The sequence below is a fragment of the Oncorhynchus nerka genome, linkage group LG25 (genome assembly GCF_034236695.1).
Source record: "Oncorhynchus nerka isolate Pitt River linkage group LG25, Oner_Uvic_2.0, whole genome shotgun sequence".
Taxonomy (NCBI): Eukaryota; Metazoa; Chordata; class Actinopteri; order Salmoniformes; family Salmonidae; genus Oncorhynchus; species Oncorhynchus nerka.
This window is the reverse complement of record NC_088420.1, coordinates 25,709,988-25,730,004: the sequence shown is the minus strand read 5'-3', so window position 1 is coordinate 25,730,004 and position 20,017 is coordinate 25,709,988. Positions and strand designations below refer to the sequence as shown.

Below are 20,017 nucleotides of genomic sequence, written 5' to 3'. Positions count from 1 at the left end.
TCTCTTCTCCGCCGGCTGTATTTTGGGGCAGCCCCTGGAATAAGTTCAATTGCCCTGGGGGAATACGAACAAAGGATCCAATTCGGGAAAGTCGTATTCCTGGTTGTAATACTGGTGAGTTACCGCCACTCTGATATCCAAAAGTTATTTCTGGATGTATGTAATAACATAAAACATTTTGGGCTAATAATGTAAGACATAACACACAAAAAAACAAAATACTGCAAAGTTGCTTAGGAGCTAGAAACAGAACTGCCATATAAACTCAGCAAAAAAAGAAATGTCCTCTCACTGTCAACTGCGTGTATTTTCAGCAAACTTAATATGTGTAAATATTTGTATAAACATAACAAGATTCAACAACTGAGACAGAAACTGAACAAGTTCCACAGACATGTGACTAACAGAAATGGAATAATGTGTCCCTGAACAAAGGGGGGGTCAAAATCAAAAGTAAGTCAGTATCTCCTCCTCATGGACTGCACCAGATGTTCCACTCTTCCACCAAGGCACCTACAAGTTCCCAACATTTCTGGGGGGAATGGCCCTAGCCCTCACACTCCGATCCAACAGGTCCCAGACGTGCTCAATGGGATTGAGATCCAGGCTCTTTGCTGGCCATGGCAGAACACTGACATTCCTGTCTTACAGGAAATCACACACAGAACGAGCAGTATGGCTGGTGGCATTGTCATGCTGGAGGGTCATGTCAGGATGAGCCTGCAGGAAGGGGACCACATGAGGGAGGAGGATGTCTTCCCTGTAACGCACAGCGTTGGGATTGCCTGCAATGACAACAAGCTTTGTCCAATGATGCTGTGACACACCGCCCCAGACCATGACGGACCCTCCACCTCCAAATCGATCCCGCTCCAGAGTACAGGCCTCGGTGTAACGCTCATTCCTTTGACAATAAACGCAAATCCGACCATCACCCCTGGTGCGACAAAACCGCAACTCGTCAGTGAAGAACACTTTTTGCCAGTCCTGTCTGGTCCAGCGACGGTGGGTTTGTGCCCATAGGCGACGTTGTGCTGGTGAGGACTTGCCTCACAACAGGCCTACAAGTCCTCAGTCCAGCCTCTCTCAGCCTATTGCAGACAATCTGAGCACTGATGGAGGGATTGTGCATCCCCGGTGTAACTCGGGCAGTTGTTGTTGCCATCCTGTACCTGTCCCGCAGGTGTGATGTTCGGATGTACCGATCCTGTGCAGGTGTTACACGTGGTCTGCCACTGCGAGGACGATCAGCAGTCCGTCCTGCTTCCCTGTAGTGCTGTCTTAGGCGTCTCACAGTACGGACATTGCAATTTATTGCCCTGGCCACATCTGCAGTCCTCATGCCTCCTTGCAGCATGCCTAAGGCAAGTTCACGTAGATGAGCAGGGAGCCTGGGCATCTTTCTTTTGGGGGTTTTCAGAGTCACTGTGACCTTAATTGTCTACCGTCTGTAAGCTGTTAGTGTCTTAATGACCGTTCCACAGGTGCATGTTTATTAATTGTTTTTGGTTAATTGAACAAGCATGGGAAACAGCGTTCAAACCTTTTATAACCTCAGGGGGCTGAAGAAACTTGGCTTGTCACCAAAAGTACTCACAAACTCACCGCCTGGTAAGGCAACTGCTCCGCCCACAACCGTAAGGCTCTACAGAGGGTAGTGAGGTCTGCACAACACATCACCAGGGGCAAACTACCTGCTCTCCAGGACACCTACACCACCCGATGTCACAGGAAGGCCATAAAGATCATCAAGGACAACAACCACCCAAGCCACTGCCTGTTCACCCCGCTATCATCTAGAAGGCGAGGTCAGTACAGGTGCATCAAAGCAGGGGCCGAGAGATTGAAAAACAGCTTCTATCTCAAGGCCATCAGACTGTTAAACAGCCACCACTAACATTGAGTGGCTGCTGCCAACATACTAACTCAACTCCAGCCACTTTAATAATGGAAGTTGATGTAAAAATGTTTTTATCACTAGCCACTTTAAACAATGCCACTTAATATAATGTTTACATACCCTACATTACTCATCTCATATGTATATGTATATACTGTACTCTATATCATCTACTGCATCTTGCCATCTTTATGTAATACATGTATCACTAGCCACTTTAAACTATGCCACTTTTATGTTTACATACCCTACATTACTCATCTCATATGTATATACTGTACTCGATACCATCTACTGCATCTTGCCTATGCCGTTCTGTACCAGCACTCATTCATATATCTTTATGTACATATTCTTATCCCTTTACACCTGTGTGTATAAGGTAGTAGTTGTGGAATTGTTAGGTTAGATTACTCGTTGGTTATTACTGCATTGTCGGAACTAGAAGCACAAGCATTTCGCTACACTCGCATTAACATCTGCTAACCATTTGTATGTGACAAATAAAATGTAATGTGATGTGAAGTTATTTGGATTTTTACGAATTATCTTTGAAAGACAGGGTCTTGAAAAAAGGATATATCTTTTTTTGCCGAGTTTATGTCGGCGAAATCTTACTTAATGGCAACTAATCTCTGCACAGATGTGAACAGTAGTCTAAATCCTATGAAATAATGAGCAACATAAACTATCTTCTTCAGATAAATCAAATCAAATTTTATTTGTCACATACACATGGTATGAAAGGTAGCAGAGGTAGGGTAGCCTTGTTGGTGAGCTGCACAGTGTGCTGCCTGCCTGGCCTGCCAAGCAAAGGGATGCAGTGATACCGAAGGGACACATGGTACAGTAGGGATAAGATTCAAAGAAAGCAGTGCCATTCCATACCCATCTTATCTGCATCAATGACCTTACAATTTCAGTGCTCCAGACTGGGACTATTTAGTTGCCGTTTTCGACCCTTTGACTTGACTGTGCAAGTTCAATTCATAATTGGTGGCATTGGTGCGAGCTGCACATTCTATCTACATGGTCACCTTACTTTAAAAAAAACATTTTTTTTAGGAGGCTAAAACCATGATTTGGTCAAAAGGTCAAGTACATTAACTTCATCATTCCTGTAAAGAAAGTGTCTGCCTGCCCCTGTACCTGTTTCACTGCTGTGTGGAGCAATCCACTCTCTCTCCTTTCCTGGGAAAACATTTATGTTCCAGGATAAAACAAGTAAAGTGTTCTTATTGTATAACATTTTAAAATCCAATTGTGGGGAAACCACAGCTATCAATAAATTACTTGCCTGAACGTGTTTTTCTTTAGGCATTTTAGTTTGCTTGATATTTGGCAATGTGAAAACAACTGGACCAACTGAAAAAAATACAATGTAACAAATAATCTAAATGATTGGAACTATAGCTCAGAACTGTGTGTGAAAACGCCCTAAGCCTCTCTCTCTCTCTCCTCCTACAAAGCGCTGCTCTCTCCTCTACAGTATGTCTTAATCCTCTGAAATCAAGTTACAACCTCGCCTTTCCAACTGAGATCCTCCAGAAATCAAATTACATTCTGGCAAATGCTCTTCCATGATCCAAGCAAGGACCTCTGGAACTCTGACAACCCTCCGAATCTTCATTTATGCTCCTCTCTATCTTATATAACCCCCAATGATTAGTGACTACCTGGCAGAAAAGACAACTCAACACTGGCAATGCCATGGCTGGAAATTGTCAATACAAATTCCCCTGACAAGCTGCCTTGAAGACAGAGTTCCTTTGACTAACAGATCTGTATGTAAGTTCCCTTAGCCTCATTTACAGTACGGCATCATATTTTGACTCGTTCTTACCTGTGCATTCTGGGATCGTGGTTTTCACCTGTAGTGTGGGATCTGTGCAGGGCTGGACAGGGTAAAATGACTCCTTCTCTTTGTGGATCTGTAAACAGAAGACATTTGGGATCAACAAGACTGAACTTATACAACAGATGTCTTCAGCAATGTAGAGGGTAAACATTTGTAGTTTTTGAGAGACAAAACCACTACTGGATATTCACCAACTGTCCGTTTCTCAGAATGTTCTATTTTCATAAACCCCAAGAATCTGAGAAGAATTCCTAGTATTCTCAACCACATTGTCTTGGCTGGTTGGTTGTGTATGAACAGTCAGACAGACTTACAGTAGTGTTAGTCTCAGGACATTAACATTGATGGCCTCTACTTTGGAAGACCCCATTTTCCCTACCACAGAACCATTTTCCCTACCACAGAACCATTTTCCCTACCACAGAACCATTTTCCCTACCACAGAACCATTTTCCCTACCGCAGAACCTAGACTTGCATATGGGGGAGAGAAGAAATACATTCCTGGGGGTAGAGAGAATCTAATCACGTGAATAAAAGACCACAAACAGTGGGACTGCGCCGCAATCTGACTTGCCAGGCCCACATCTGGCCTATCCCATGGGCCCAGGTCTGCTACAGGCAGCATACAGGCAGCATACAGGCAGCAGGCTCTCTGTCTGGAACAGCCTGGGCTGAGCTAAGCTGAGACTGCTGCTCACCACACATGCTGCTGGGAATTTGGACTGGGAGTCGTAGAGGAATTCTGCCCACATGTAAACATGAGGCCTGATTGACATTCAGCTAACAGCTGCTAGCAGTCTGAGGCTCTGGGTCTAGCAGGACTTCAAGTAATATAAGGATGATCAGTGTTCACTGTTCAGATGGCAGTATGAGCAGAATGGAAGAAGGAGAACACAAACACTCAGATTCATACAGAGAGTGATGACAAAATGAATAGAGATAAACTATTGCTTTTTCTAGTAGATGCCCTTATTACAACCCAAATAGATCAGCTGAAGATTTCAAGAGTTACAATATAGTGACTACAATAATTACACTTCTCCAGGGAGGGGTTTATTGAGAACTTGGCCATGGAGAGTTGAAGAGGACAGAGAGGAGATTCACACCGCTCAGCCTCAGTACCCCATCATACAGCCCCAAACATCACACCCACAGGCAGACCACTCATCATGTGACTCCAGGTCGCCAACTACAGAGCCAATCCTGGCCATGTTCTGTTATAATCTCCACCCGGCACAGCCAGAAGAGGACTGGCCACCCCTCAAAGCCTGGTTCCTCTCTAGGTTTCTTCCTAGGTTTTGGCCTTTCTAGGGAGTTTTTCCTAGCCACCGTGCTTCTACACCTGCATTACTTGCTGTTTGGGGTTTTAGGCTGGGTTTCTGTACAACATTTTGAGATATCAGCTGATGTACGAAGGGCTATATAAATACATTTGATTTGATTTGAATCCTCGCATGTACTGTACTCAGTTTGTAATAAGTGTGTGTGTGTGTGTGTGTGCATGCTCGCGTGTGTGTGGCTGTGTGCTTTTGCTTATACTATCTTTGTGGGTACCATAGTCCTCACAAGGATAGTAAAACAAGGACAATTATGACAATTGAGGACATTTCACCGGTCTCCACTTGAAAAAAGGCTATTTTAGGCTTAAAAGTTAGGTTTAGGGTTAGGGTTAGAATTAGGGTTAGGTTAAGGTTTTAGTGAAAATAGGATTCTGAATGGGAATCAATTGTTTAGTCCCCACAAGGATAGTAAAACAAACACGTGTGTGTGTGTTTACATGAGTATTTTATTTGAATGCACTCGTGCATGCAAGTGTGACTGCATGTGTGTGTGTGTGTGTGTGTTTATGTTTATGTGTTTATCCAGGACATTCTCCAGTCACACACACACAAACACGCACGAGCAGCTGCTGATTACAGGGCCTTATTGTTCCTCCCCTTATCAGCTGCTGCTGCTCAGACTCAGGCCAGGGTGACAATACGGACACGTGACCTGGAGATACTATCCTCTCAGACCACACAATGGCTTTATCACACCACACGACCCACGGAAAGATAGATGACCCATGACCACATCTCAACATGCTTTTATCACTGACAGACAACCCACGATGAGACCTCATCAAGGTTTATCTCACATAGACAACCCATGGATACATCGCAACATGCTTCGACAGTATCACACCAGACGACCCACATTCGGACATAAGTATGGTTTATCACGAAAACAGAGGACACATTAGGACCTTTATATCCCTTTACAACCTGTAGATGACCCTGTGGAGACCTCACCAGGATCCTATCACATAAGGCAACCCCATCCTATCACAGACCAGCCCCACAATGCACCACCCTTTATCCAACCAGACTGTAAGATGTAAAGGTCCAGACTGAATCAATGACTATGGTCCCATCAGCCCAGACCCAGTTGAGTTTGTGACAGCCCCCTGGGCCCCTGACGGTGTGTCCAGTCCACATCAAACACAGGACTCTGACACCGGACACAGTTCATTGACAAACTGCTGGACACATAGCTGGATTCCATTCTGATGCCATGTTGTGTAGTCACCAATTGTGATGTTAATGAGCCTAGCAGTCTGGGTTGGTATGACACACAACCTGGTCTACAGTCAGCAAAATCCTATGTGACATCTTGGCTAAATATCCGTCTGAAGACCTTGACTCTGACTCAACCACACACAGTAATCAAGAAATATGCAATACATAACACAGGTCTGTATTACTATACAGTACATTCTCAAAATGGGAAGAAAAATGATCAGCTATCTGGACTTCCAGAGGAGAGTTCACTGTCTATTGGGTTTCCACCACTGAGGAGAGAAAAGTCAAGACGTCCAGGATCTTTTTGTTAAAGAGGAAATACATCAGTCAATCAGTTACCTGTCTGGACTAAACAGTCCTTAAGGGCCAGAGATTGAAATGATTTATGATACAACAATTAAGTTATGAAGCCATTCCACTGCTTTCTTTCGCAACACAAACATGTGCACTGACGTTCATTACTAATGACAACTTACTTGATGACAGAACTGATTGAGTCAGGTAAAAGTCAATTATATTTCAAAGCATGAAACCCAATAAAGAGAGAGAGAGAGAGAGAGAGAGAGAGAGAGAGAGAGAGAGAGGGGGGAGAGAGAGAGAGAGAGAGAGAGAGAGAGAGAGAGAGAGAGAGGGGGGAGAGAGAGAGGGAGAGAGAATAAAGTCCATGTGTACATTGCTCTTCTCTGTAGTGGGAATGTGAAAACGTGGATTTCCCCATGCTTGTGGTTAATTGTCTTAGCCCCACTAGAAGGATGTGGGGGGAGGGGGCTTCTATACCAGGGGCTCTGCACAGTCAAAGTGGCTAGTGGACAATGCACAAGGCCTAATTGATGGGCCTGCCTACAGCCCAGTCAATCACTGAGCAGCCTCTGTGTGCCCTGCAGCACTGGGCGGAGGAGAACACTACACTCTTATCCTCCAGAAGCCCAGGGTCCAGGCCCCACAGCAGACACACACACCGGACACACATATTTAACATACAATATAGAACATGAGACATGGACACAGTTCTTATTGTATACAATGCATGTAGGTACAAACACATATCCATTATTATCCAACAATGAATAATAATTCATTTTTGTTCTATTCTATTTTATTATATTCTATACAAAAATAGCATGCAGTTACACAGTATTTCAGGCCTTAAGCCTGTCTCCTGTGCTGTCTGAGAAAAGTAGATGATCAGCTAAACATTGATAAAGGTGGGTGGAGAAAGAGGCTCCATGTTCAGAAGTGTCCCCGAAGGAAAATAAACCAAAATATAGTGTTTGGCAGACAGAGACCTGCCATTTCCACAGTGACATCCAATGGCTGGCGTGACACAGTGGCATAGTAAGGGAGAGGAATGTCCTTGGAGAGAACTCATTTGAAGTGCTTTGTTACAGTACTTACTGTGTAGATAAAAACAACACTGCCAAGCTTAGATTACGCACATACGATCAATACATGCACTTAGAATAGATTTGTAAATTGTTTTTATTTAACTTTTATTTATTCAGGCGAACCCATTGAGACCAGGGTCTCAATTACAATGGTGCCCTGAGGACAACGATGCAACAAATTCAAAATGATCAATAAAAAGAAACTGAAAATGACATAATAAACACTACAGCTTCAAACACCAAATACAATTGTATATATTAAAAATAAATAGTTGCAATTCTCATTAAATTCATTCAACATTAAAGTCCTAAACTGCCCTAGAGGCACCAGAGTCAAGATGAGTTTTGTAGACTATTCAAAAAATGGGGGGGGGCACTAAAATTGAAGGCGGCTTTACCGAGATACATTTTTCTGAAGCTGAGGCATAGTTAATAGAGCCGGGGGGTCATTTCAAACAAGATTTCTCCCAGGAGTGGTACTAGCAACGAGTAGCAACGAGTTTTACCCTGGTCTATCTGGCACTGAGTTCACTTGGCCATCGCCCTTCACGGCACACATGACCACACTACACCAAAGAACTTCACAGGACAGTTTGTCAGTCTGAGAAAGGGCCAAAGCTAAGGAAAAATAGATTTGATCTGACCACTACCGCCGTCACGCCTACTTTTGAGGGATGGTGTAAGACAGATGCAATAAATAAGGTATAGAGGCCATCTAGTCTCTAATATACAGTGCCTTCAAAAAGTGTTTATATCCCTTGACAAGTTCACAAATGTTTTTTTCCCCTTCACCCATCTACTCTACACACAATACCCCATAATTACTAAGTGAAAACGTGTTTTTAGACATTTTTACAAATGTATTGAAAATTAAATAAAGAAATATCTAATTTACATAAGTATTCACACCCGAGTCAATAAATATTAGAATCACCTTTGGCAGCGATTACATCTGTGAGTCTTTCTGGGAAAGTCTCTAACAGCTTAGCTCCAGTGTATATTTGGCTATGTGTTTTAGGTTATTCTCCTACTGAAAGGTGAATTTGTCTTCCAGTGTCTGTTGGAAAACAAACTAAGACAGGGACTCCTCTAGGATTTTGTCTGCTTAGCTCTATTCTGTTGATTTTTATCCTAAAGAAACTCCCTAGTCCTTGCCGATGACAAGCATACCCATAACATGATGCAGCCAGCACCTAGCTTGAAGTGGTACTCAGTGAGTGATGTGTTGTGTTGGATTTCCCCCCAAATAAACACTTTGTATTCAGGATATAAAGTACTTTTCTTTTCCACATGTTTAGCAGTTTTACTTTAGTGCCTTATTGCAAACAGGATACATGTTTTGGAATATATGAATTCTGTTGAGGCTTCCTTCTTCTCACTCTGTTATTACAGTTAGTATTACAGTTAGTATTATGGTTAGCATTACGGAAAGTATTAGACTCACAGATGTAAATTCTCGGGCCGACTCTTTTCTCTGTATATATCAATGATGTCGCTCTTGCTGCGGGTGATTCTCTGATCCACCTCTACGCAGATGACACCATGCTGTATACTTCTGGCCCTTCTTTTGACACTGTGTTAACAAACCTCCAAACAAGCTTCAACGTCATACAGCACTCCTTCAGTGTCCTCTAACTGCTCTTAAATGCTAGTAAAACTAAGTGCACGCTCTTCAACCTGTGCCCGCACCTGCCCACCCGACTAGCATCACTACCTTGAACGGTTCTGACTTAAAATATGTGGATAACTACAAATACCTAGGTGTCTGGCTAGACTGTAAACTCTACTTTCAGACTCACATTAAGCATTTCCAATCCAAAATTAAATCTAGGATTGACTTCCTATTTCGCAACAAAGCCTCCTTCACTCTTGCTGCCAAACATACCCTCGCAAAACTGACTATCCTACCGATCCTTGACTTCGGCAATGTAATTTACAAAATAGCCTCCTACACTCTACTCAGCAAATTGGTTGCAGTCTATCACAGTGCCATCCATTTTATCACCAATGCCCATATACTACCCACCACTATGACCTGTATGCTCTCGTTGGCTGGTCCTTGCTACATATTCGTCGCCAAACCCACTGGCTCCAGGTTATCTATAAGTTTTTGCTAGGTAAAGTCCCGCCTTATCTCAACTCACTGGTCACCATAGCAACACCCACCCGTAGCACGTGCTCCAGCAGGTATATTTCACTGGTCATCTCCAAAGCCTACACCTACTTTGGCCACCTTTCCTTCCAGTTCTCTGCTGCCAATGACTGGAACGAATTGCAAAAATCACTGAAGTTGGAGACTTCTCCCTCACTAACTTTATTAAGTGTCAGCTGTCAGAGCAGCTTACAGGTCGCTGCAGCTGTACACAGACCATCTGTAAATAGCCCATCCAACCAACTACCTACCTCATCCCATATTTGTTTTTGTTTTTCTGCAATTTTGCACACCAGTATTTCTACTTGCACATCGTCATCTGCACATATATCACTCCAGTGTAAATTGCTAAATTGTAATTACTTCGCCCCTATGGCCTATTTATTGCCTTACCTCGTTACTTCATTTGCACACACTGCATACATATTATTCTATTGTGTTATTGACTGTACGTTTGTTTATCCCATGTGTAACTCTATGTTGTTGTTTTTGCTTTGCTTTATCTTGGCCAGGTCGCAGTTGTAAATAGCCTACCTGGTTAAATAAAGGTGAAAAAAACTAAAATGTTGTTGATCCATCCTCAGTTTTGTCCTATCACAGCCGTTAAACTCTGTAACTGCTTTAAAGTCACCATTGGCCACATGGTGAAATCCCTGAGCGATTTCCTTCCTCTTTGGCAACTAAGTTACGAAGAATGCTTGTATCTTTGTAGTGACTGGGTGTATTGATACACCATCCAAAGAGTAATTAATGACTTCACCGTGCTCAAAGGGATATTCATTGTCTGCTATTACATTTTTTAAAATACCAATCTACCAATGGGTGCTTTTCTTTGTGTGGCATTGGAAAACCTCCCTGGTCTTGTGTTTCAATCTGTTTGAAATTCAGATTGTGTGGGGGACAGAGATGAGGTAGTCATTCAAAATGAGGAAAAAGTAACACAATAACAGTGTACCTGGTCTTCTCTTCCCCTCTGTATTGAAGCCATCCAAAATGTTATTTAACATTTTAGTGATACAGCAGACACTCTTATCCAGAGCAACTTATAATTAGTGCATTCATCTTAGGATAGCGATGTAAAACAACAGTCACAGCTGTAGTAAGTACATTTTCCCTCAATAACATAGTTATTAGCAAAGTCAGGGCTAGTAAGAAAAGACACATTTGGGGATTTATTTAAGATACTCTTTTTAGAGGTAGGGTTTCAAACGTTTTTGGAAGATGGGCAGGGACTCTGCTGTCCTAACAGAGTGAAGCTGGTTCAATCATTGCCAGGACAGAGAAGACTGAGCTGAGCGGGAGCTGTCCTCCCGTTGGGGTGGGACGGCCAAGAGCAGAGGAGGCAGAACAGAGTGCTCAGGTTGGGGTGTATGATTTGAACATAGCCTGAAGGTAGGGAAGGGCAGTTCCTCTTGCTGTTCTGTAGGAAAGCACCATGGTCTTGTAGTGGATGCAAGCTTCGACTGGAAGCCAGTGGAGTCGGTGGAGGAGCGGGGTGACATGGGAGAACTTGGGAAGGTTGAACACCAGGTGGGCTGTGGCTTTCTGGATAAATTGCAGGTTTTTTTTGGAACAAGAAGGAAGCCCAGCCAACAGAGAGCTCCAGTAGTCCAGACGGGAGATGACAAGTGCCTGGATTAGGACCTGCGCCGCTTCCTGTGTGAGGAAAGGTCGTACTCTACAGATGTTGTAGAGCATGAACCTGCACTGCCTTGATATTTGCAGAGAAAGACAGGGTGTTGTCCATGGTCACGCCAAGGATTTTTACACTCTGGGAGGGGGACACCATGGAGTTGACAACCGTGATGGAGAGTTCTTAAAGCGGGCAGGCCTTCCTCGAGAGGAAGAGCAACTCCGTCTTGAGGTTGAGCTTGATCTTGAGGTGGTGGGCCGACATCCAAGCGGAGCGACCTACCAGGTGTTAAATCTCATCATTGTCCAATGCTAGTCTGGCCTGTTCTGTGACATCCAAAGATGATGGCGAGCAGAGAGGAGAGGTCCCAGGACTCAAGCCCAAAGATAGAGTCTGACGCCTGGCCACAGAGATGCAGCCTGAGCCCTTATCACACACCTAATCCACAGGCCACTCTACTCTGTCCAAGTGCTAGAACAGGCTCTGCTGATTTGGGCTGGCCTCTCTCAGATACAAATAAAGTGCCCTTCCTTACCACTACATATACTGTATATTCACCAGCCCAAAGCCCACAAGACACATTCCACCTCTGTTCCCAGTGCCACCCAGCTACAGTAGGGAGACATGCTTGATGTGATAATGATGTGTGAGATGCTATGAATATCACTCAAATCCTTCATCCTCCACTGAAAAGGTTGCCATACCCTTGAGCAATAAGTGAGTTTTACAGAATACGAATTCAGGTTTGCCTGTTTTATAAGATTGTATCTGTGAACGTCTATGGAAAACCATGATCTAAGCTGTATTCTTTTTTAAATAAAATGTTTTATTTGTACAATTAAAAAGGGGACAGGTTTAGACAAGTCTATGAGATATTTAAGGCATAATCTATCCCGACACACACAGACAACCGAATACGCATCACATGCAGAATCCTAGCATTGTATTCAGTAACTCACACTTTGCACACAGACAAAGAGTCAACCAAAATAAACAAGGAGCAAGAGTGATAGAAAGGGAGAGAGAGACAGATCGGGAGAGGAGGGAAGAGAAAACAGAGAGAATGAGAGAGAAAGACAGAATGAAAGAGAGAAAGAAGGAAAGAGAATGGATATTAATGGGATCTGGCCTGCAGGCCTCCACTCTCCATCCAAAAACAAACTCCACCCTGAGAGCACACGCCTAGAGGCTGTCAGTGTGCCCATCTACCAACGGCTCACACACACACTCCACACCTCCTGAGCACACACAGAGGAACAGCTAATAATTAGACACAACCGGACAAATACACACTCAGCGACTAAATCATGTTTCTGTGACATTTTTGCGGTGTAGATATGAAAGCTACTTTGTTACCAGACGGATACAGCAGAGAAGAAAAGCTAAAACACAACACACATTTATAAAAACTAGGTACAAAATATTTCCATGACCATATCCATAGGAGTAGAGCTGTCTCTCATGTGGCAACTGAAAATATTCTCTGTCCATTCATACCTTTATCAAAACGACATCCACTGTTCTCTCCCCCTTTCCACGCAGACTATACCTCCGCTTGTGTCGCTCGTACATCTTTCCAGGCAGTGAAAAGGAGTGGTTATTAACAGAAATGCGCTAGATTCCAACATGAAGCCCAGCCTTGTGGAGTCCTTCGTAAAGTTTGGGGAAAATGAGCAACTCTTCCCACATCTGCTCACAGAACCAGCCCCTGGGTCTGACCCTCCCTCTCTCCCACACACTCCTCCCTCCTCTCAAATTCACTGTTACTCACCGAGCCTCTCCCTCTTTTCCTGGCCTCCCTTTTACTGATACTGCTTTTTTTAGGCTTTTTTGGCCGTTTTCCTCTATTCATCTATTTCCATTTTCAGTTCATTTCCCGTCCTCCTATCCTCCCTTCTATCTCCATCTATTTCCTCTTCCTGTGTCTCTTTAGAACAGTGTTGTGCTGTGATGCTGAGCGGCAGGGAGAGCGTGTGTGTCTTTGGAAACAGTCTAAGGCAGTCGGCCATGAGAGAAGCCTCTGAGGCCTGCCCTGCATACTGCCATCCTGACCCCAGGAGAGGGATGCTCTCCTACAAACGGTGATTCCTCGGCCATAAGGAAGAAAGATAAGTCTTTTCCAAAGGGAAACTATCAAATAAAAGTGTGTTAGTCACATACACAGTTTAGAAAATGTTATAGCGGGTGCAGTGAAATTCTAGTCACTAGCTCCTAACAATGCAGTAAAATGTCAAATAACTACACAAATAATCAAAAACAAATACTGTTACTTCTCCCATAGGTTTCTATTAAATAACACTACAGTGTTAAACAAATATTTAAGTAGAAACAGCAAATGCATGGTAAACATCCCAAGCTCACAATTCATGCAGGAAAAACTCCACATCTGCAGACAGATCAATGGGAAGGACAAACAGCTAGAAGCATGGCAACCATTAAAAAACTGTCCACTTGACGAGAGAGAGAGAGAGAGAGAGAGAGAGAGAGAGAGAGAGAGAGAGAGAGAGAGCGAGAGAGAGAAAGAGAGAGAGAGAGACAGGGAGAGAGAGAGAGAGAGAGAGAGAGAGAGAGAGAGAGAGAGAGAGAGAGAGAGAGAGAGAGAGAGAGAGAGAGAGAGAGAGAGAGACTTGAGACGGCTGGGGCTCCTTCCATTCTAACTAACACGTCTGGGCAGCAGAGCAGAACGCAACACAACCCCTGGAACCAAGAGCAACATGGTCCTAATCCTACTACTCCCCAGGGCACACTACACATAACATTAGGAGAGGAACAGAAAAGAACAGACCAAAATACATGATGTGCCCATCTTGTTTAGGGTTTTTTTCTAGTCAGGTCATTCTCATTGGTGAAAACCTATCACTATGGAGAAGGGGGAAAACATGTGGTTTAGCTTCTCTTTTTCCTTCCGACTGCGTAACTTGCAAGAAATGTCCAACCAATTCACATTGTTACATCATTATTACAATTGCTAAGATAGTTCAAACAACTGGCAGTCTGGCTTAGCAGCCATTCTGAATAGGAAGTCACACACGAGGGCAAAGACAGGACAAAGCCATGCAAGCTGATAGAAACACACTGTGCACATAGAGTGCATAGCCAGAACATGAGAAAACAGCACAGAACACTCTCAAGGGCACACACACACACACACACAAATGCACACACACACAAATCACCCTCATAGCCAAAGCTTCCTGTTTCTATTGAGACTGATCTGCGTGCCCCGCCCCCACCCGACCGTTCTAACAGTAAACACTTCCATATTTCCTCCAGCCTCTCGTGCTGCGCTAACAAACGGCGGCCTTCTATTTGAAGGCAGTCGTTTGCATGCCACAACAAACTCTCAACACATGCCTACTGTAAATAACAGCCCTTTTCAAAACATTTAAGAAGGCAGAATTCACTAAATGTCACTAAGCGTATCATTTCCCATGCTGCCTGCTCAGTTAGCATAGTGGTGTGGGTGCAGCTCGTCCCCTGGGAGAAGGATCATTTATCATAAAAGGCAGTGGGTCAGGGTGGGTTGAGAGAGGGGGGGGGCACTGTGAAGGGGCCTTTGTAAAGCCCTGATGCATACAAACATAGAGGGTCTGAGACGGGGTCTCTGCTAAATACATGGCACCTATGGAGCTCTGGGCTTAGGACCTAGGCTAGTTCAGGACCATAACCAAAAAAGACCTAGGCTGTTATAGGACTACCCTATAGGACCTACGCTGGTGTAGGACCTCCCTACAGTAGGTGTTCGAGAGAAAGAAAGAAAAACAAACTATGTTTCCTCATAGACTCTTAGGACATTTTTTAAAACTAGGCAAGTCCGTTAAGAACAAATTCTTATTTACAATGACGGCCTACCAAAAGGCTTCCTTCGGGTATGGGGGCTGGGATAATACATAAAAAACATATAGGACAAAACACACATCATGACAAGAGAGACAACACTACATAAAGAGAGACCTAAGACAACAACATAGCATGGCAGCAACCTAAAAGGGTTATTTGGCTGTCCCCATAAGAGAACCCTTTGAAGAACCCTTTTTGGACCCAAGTAGAAACCTTTTGGGTTCCATGTAAAACCCTTTCCTCAGAGGGTTCAACCTGGAACCAAAAAGGGTTCTACCTGGAACCAAAAAGGGTTCTCCTATGGGGACAGCGAAAGAACCCTTTTGGAACCTTTTTTTCTAAGCGTGTATCCTGCTGTACAACTACAGAGGACCTACGGAGGAAGAGGAAGAGAAACCAGATGGAGGGAGAAGAAGAGGGACATATGTAAAGACTTAGTGAAACGATTGATATTCCCCTTTTCACACACACTCACGACAGCTAGACTCACCATGGTCAGACTCAGTGAGCCATGAACAGGCTCAGTGTGTTTGTCTAGCTCCACTGATCAATCTCACTGAAGACTTCACAAGCTACCCCTTCCTCCCAACCCAATCGTCCCCAAAATCAAACAATATGGTGGAAAACCTCCTTCCTGTTATGAATGGAGCACTGAGCAGCCTCAGGACCTACTAAGTTGTACAGTGCCCAGACAGCCCATTTCACTGCAGTAAGGACGAGTGCCAGATTTATAACAGCCTTAATACCATGCTCGCTTTGGTAACCTGTGAAAACTCAAAAAATCATTACCCTTCCTAATCACAATTGCTGACTAAACTGCAGGCTCTCAAGAATGCCTCTAAAATATTACTGAACCAAGGCTTCTGGAGAAGAATAAAAACAACTTTTAATAATCTGTCTTGTCTTTTTCTTGTTAAAACCATATGAATTGCAGCGAAGAGCAGCCCAAGCACACATCTGGAGGTAGTTATACTAGAACACAACACAAGGGGGTGCCTGAGGACACACAGCCGTGGTTGGCAGGAACAGAAGCTCCATCTGCTCTGTCTTTCAGGACTTACTTCTCTCCCGGCTGCTCTCTGCAACTCTTCCCCCACAGTACTCAAAGAGTTCTGTTTTTCGAAGATTACTCAACTGTACCTCGCATTAACTCCTTCACACTAAAATCTGTGACGCATGTCAAAACAAAGCATTCCACAAACGTAACATCTTACTTTATATCATCAATGTAACATCAATAGTGAATCTGTAAGTGCTCTATATTCTCCTTTGTATGATCCATGTATTGTTGAAAACTTTGGTCATGAACATTTTCAAACAAATGTAGATCTCTGGTGCAGTCTGTCGACCAACATGCCACTCCAGTTGATGTAAAACATCTCTCTGTTGGTGACAAGCACCAAGTTATTATTCCAGGCATCTCCTCTAATCTGTCCCTCTGACATGTTGTCATAATTAATGAGGCAGAAACCAAAGATTGTGAATAAATAAGATAGTTTACTCAGGCCATTTACCATTGAAAAATGTTTGTCAAGGTTCCTGTTCCTGTTAAACTCAACTTCATGATTTACGATGGAGTTGAGCGGCGACTAGTGTTGGTGGACTGGAGCTCCGACGTCACATAAAATGACATTTTTATCAAAAGGACTGAATTCAACAACTAAAACAATAGTCCGCAATTACACACAACATTGTGTGAGTTTCTTAAAAGAGAGAGTGCTCCAGAGTTAGTGTAATTCCTTTCAAATGCTAACAATGTAGGGAGGTGGGAGTCTGGCCAAGAGAGAGCTGCGATAGTGGCCCTGTCTACAGTGCCTTCAGAAAGTATTTACACCCCTTTACCTCCTCCAGATGATGTTGTGTTACAGCCTGAATTAAACATGTATTAAATGTATATTTCTTGTCACTGGCCTACATACAATACCGCATAATGTCAAAGTGGAATTATGTTTTTTGAAATGTTTCCAAATTCTTTGAAGAATCTAAAATCTAAAATATATTTTGATTTGTTTAACACTTTTTTGGTTACAACATGATTCCATATGTGTTATTTCATAGTTTCAATGTCTTTACTATTATTCTACAATGTAGAAATAGTACAAATAAAGAAAAAACCTTGAATGAGTAGGTGTATCCAAACGTTTGACTGGTACTGTAAATCTATTTGAAAATCTATAGTAAGACATGAACATCAAATCAAATCAAATCAAATTGTATTTGTCACATACACATGGTTAGCAGATGTTAATGCGAGTGTAGCGAAATGCTTGTGCTTCTAGTTCCGACAATGCAGTGATAACCAACAAGTAATCTAACATGGGTGTCTACCAATGATCAACAACCAAATCAACAGAGCTTGAAGAATTTAGAAAATAATAATGGGCAAACGTTGCACAATCCAGGTGTGGAAAGCACTTAGAGACTTACCCAGAAAGACTCACAGCTGTAATCGCTGCCAAATGTATATTTCTGTATTTAATTTTCAATACATTCGCAAAAAAACAAACATGTCTTCACTTTGCCCTTATGGGCTATTGTGTGTATTGTAGATGGGTGATACATGTTTAATTCAGGCTGTAACACAACAACATGTGGAATAACTACTTTCTGAAGGCTCTGTATACATCTACATGCCACTCCCCAGATTAGCATGAGAGCAGCACAGCTCCGCCACATCCACAGACTGGTGGGGGGAACAGAAGTACAGAACAAATTACAACTGAACAATACTAAAATACCTCATGAGGAAATACAAGTATCATCGTTGCAGACAGAGCTTAAGCTAAACAACGTCGATGACGAGCACACGGTGAGATTGTGGTGTGATTGTTTGTGTGATTGCAACAGTGGTGCCACACACCATGTGTTTGTGGCTGAAGCATATGACATGAATGAAGTATACAGTATGAGATAATCCCAGTCACATAGGCTCTGTGGCCTATGCTGACACAAAATACCACAAGACAATCACAAAGGAAGGCTGCCTACATCTGCAAGGTCAGTCCCTCACCATAACATCATTAAGCAATAAGGCCTGAGGGGTTGTGGTATACGGCCAATATACCACGGCTAAGGGCTGTTCTTAAGCACGACGCAATGCGGAGTGCCTGGATACTGGCCCTTAGCCGTGGTACAGTATATTGGCCATATACCACAAACCCCAGAGGTTTTATATTGCTATTATAAACTGGTTACCAACGTAATTAGAACAGTAAAAATAAATGGTCTGATATACCATGGCTGTCAATCAATCAGCATTCAGGGCTCGAACCACCAAGTTTCTAATACCTACTATACAACAGAAGGACACCTTTTAGAACCAGGTGGTCAAAAACCGATAATGACAATGGTATGAAACAATATGGCTTCCCATAGGAAGATATATGTTTCTAGAGCTGTGATGGAGGGCAGTGCCCTGGCCCTGCTGGTGTGGATGTATCATGCTGGTAATAAGACACTTCCTCTCCCTCCCTTCCTTCACACTTCTGCTGCTGTTGTCAGACTGTTATTTCTGCCTCCCTCTCTACGGCTTGTTTCTTACCCCTCATATCACTCCTCTCAGGGGAGAGAAGATACAGTGAGGTCATCTTTCTTTTCTCCTGGTTAAACAGGGCAGGGCAGGGCGCACACACACAGTGAACCGCATGGCCACAGTTTCCCAAATCTTCCCACTCGACTTTTAGAAGACAGAGTTCAACATATCAGGCCGAAAAGTGCGTCATGTTTGTACGGACATCCCCAAAAGTGAAGGCAAACATGAAAAGGGTTTATTTAGTGAGGTCAGGTGAGACTGCTTCCCAGAAACAAATAGTCTCCCAGTCATGAAAAATGTTACATTAATCAAACTACATGTGACTTCCCCCTGATTTGTGGGAACTGGAGTCACAGTACGTTTTTACTTATGCTCCAAGTTATTAAACAACCTGGGACTGTACATTCATAAACACATGAACATAAACTCACCAGTGTAGAGTCTGCCGTGTCTGAGAGGGATTCCTTCTTCTCCTTCTCTTCTCCCTGGGATGGACAGACTATGTCTTTGTCTGGGGAGAGATACAGTAAGAGACATAGGTATGACACAGGGACTGTATGATGACACAGGAAGAGGAATATGAAGCCATGACCTTATGGAAAAACTAACACAGAATCATCTCAGTAAATGAAACTTCATTTGAACTGAAAAAACACAAACTCATAATAACGAATCATACCAGTAGTGTCTAATGTATAAAATGGTCTATGCCTTGACAACCATTTGGATAGCAACAACAAACCAGCTGTCATGCAGGAAGAGAGGAGGTAGGTTGGGGGAAACATAGTCATTTCTATTAGGGAACAATGATGTTGCTCAGCATCAGTCAACACTGCCCTGCTATTTATACCACATCAGTGTAGATGAGAGGATCTATTCTGCTTCATATTCCCATCCAGACGGGAAAGGGCCAGGGCGTAGCCATGTGCTTACAGACGGCCAAGATTTGGCCCGGGGCTCCGAGTGGAAGACCACCGTTCAGGCTACCTCTATTTTCAGAACCTACTGTAAGGTCTGGTGAGATCATTGTGTTGTTGCTTGGATACACAGACTGACATACATAAATACACAGCCAGCTCCATTCACATAGCGCTCTAGATGACTGATATGAAGCCTTTGACCTTTTCAGACTGACTAAAGGACCAGAGGCCAGA

At 43.3% G+C, this 20,017-nt stretch overlaps 1 protein-coding gene across 8 annotated transcripts in view; it reads right to left on the bottom strand.

The window, feature by feature from the left end:
- The window catches only part of LOC115109277 (A-kinase anchor protein 13), a 172,187-nt gene that overhangs the window by 53,582 nt on the left and 98,588 nt on the right, over nucleotides 1-20,017 (bottom strand). For all 8 annotated transcript variants that reach the window (XM_065009693.1, XM_065009699.1, XM_065009695.1 and 5 more), the window contains exons 8-9: nucleotides 19,295-19,374; nucleotides 3,744-3,831 (exon numbers count right to left, since the gene is read on the bottom strand). In XM_065009693.1, the coding sequence (XP_064865765.1) occupies nucleotides 3,744-3,831; nucleotides 19,295-19,374 (168 nt within the window). The remainder of the gene's footprint in view (nucleotides 1-3,743; nucleotides 3,832-19,294; nucleotides 19,375-20,017) is intronic.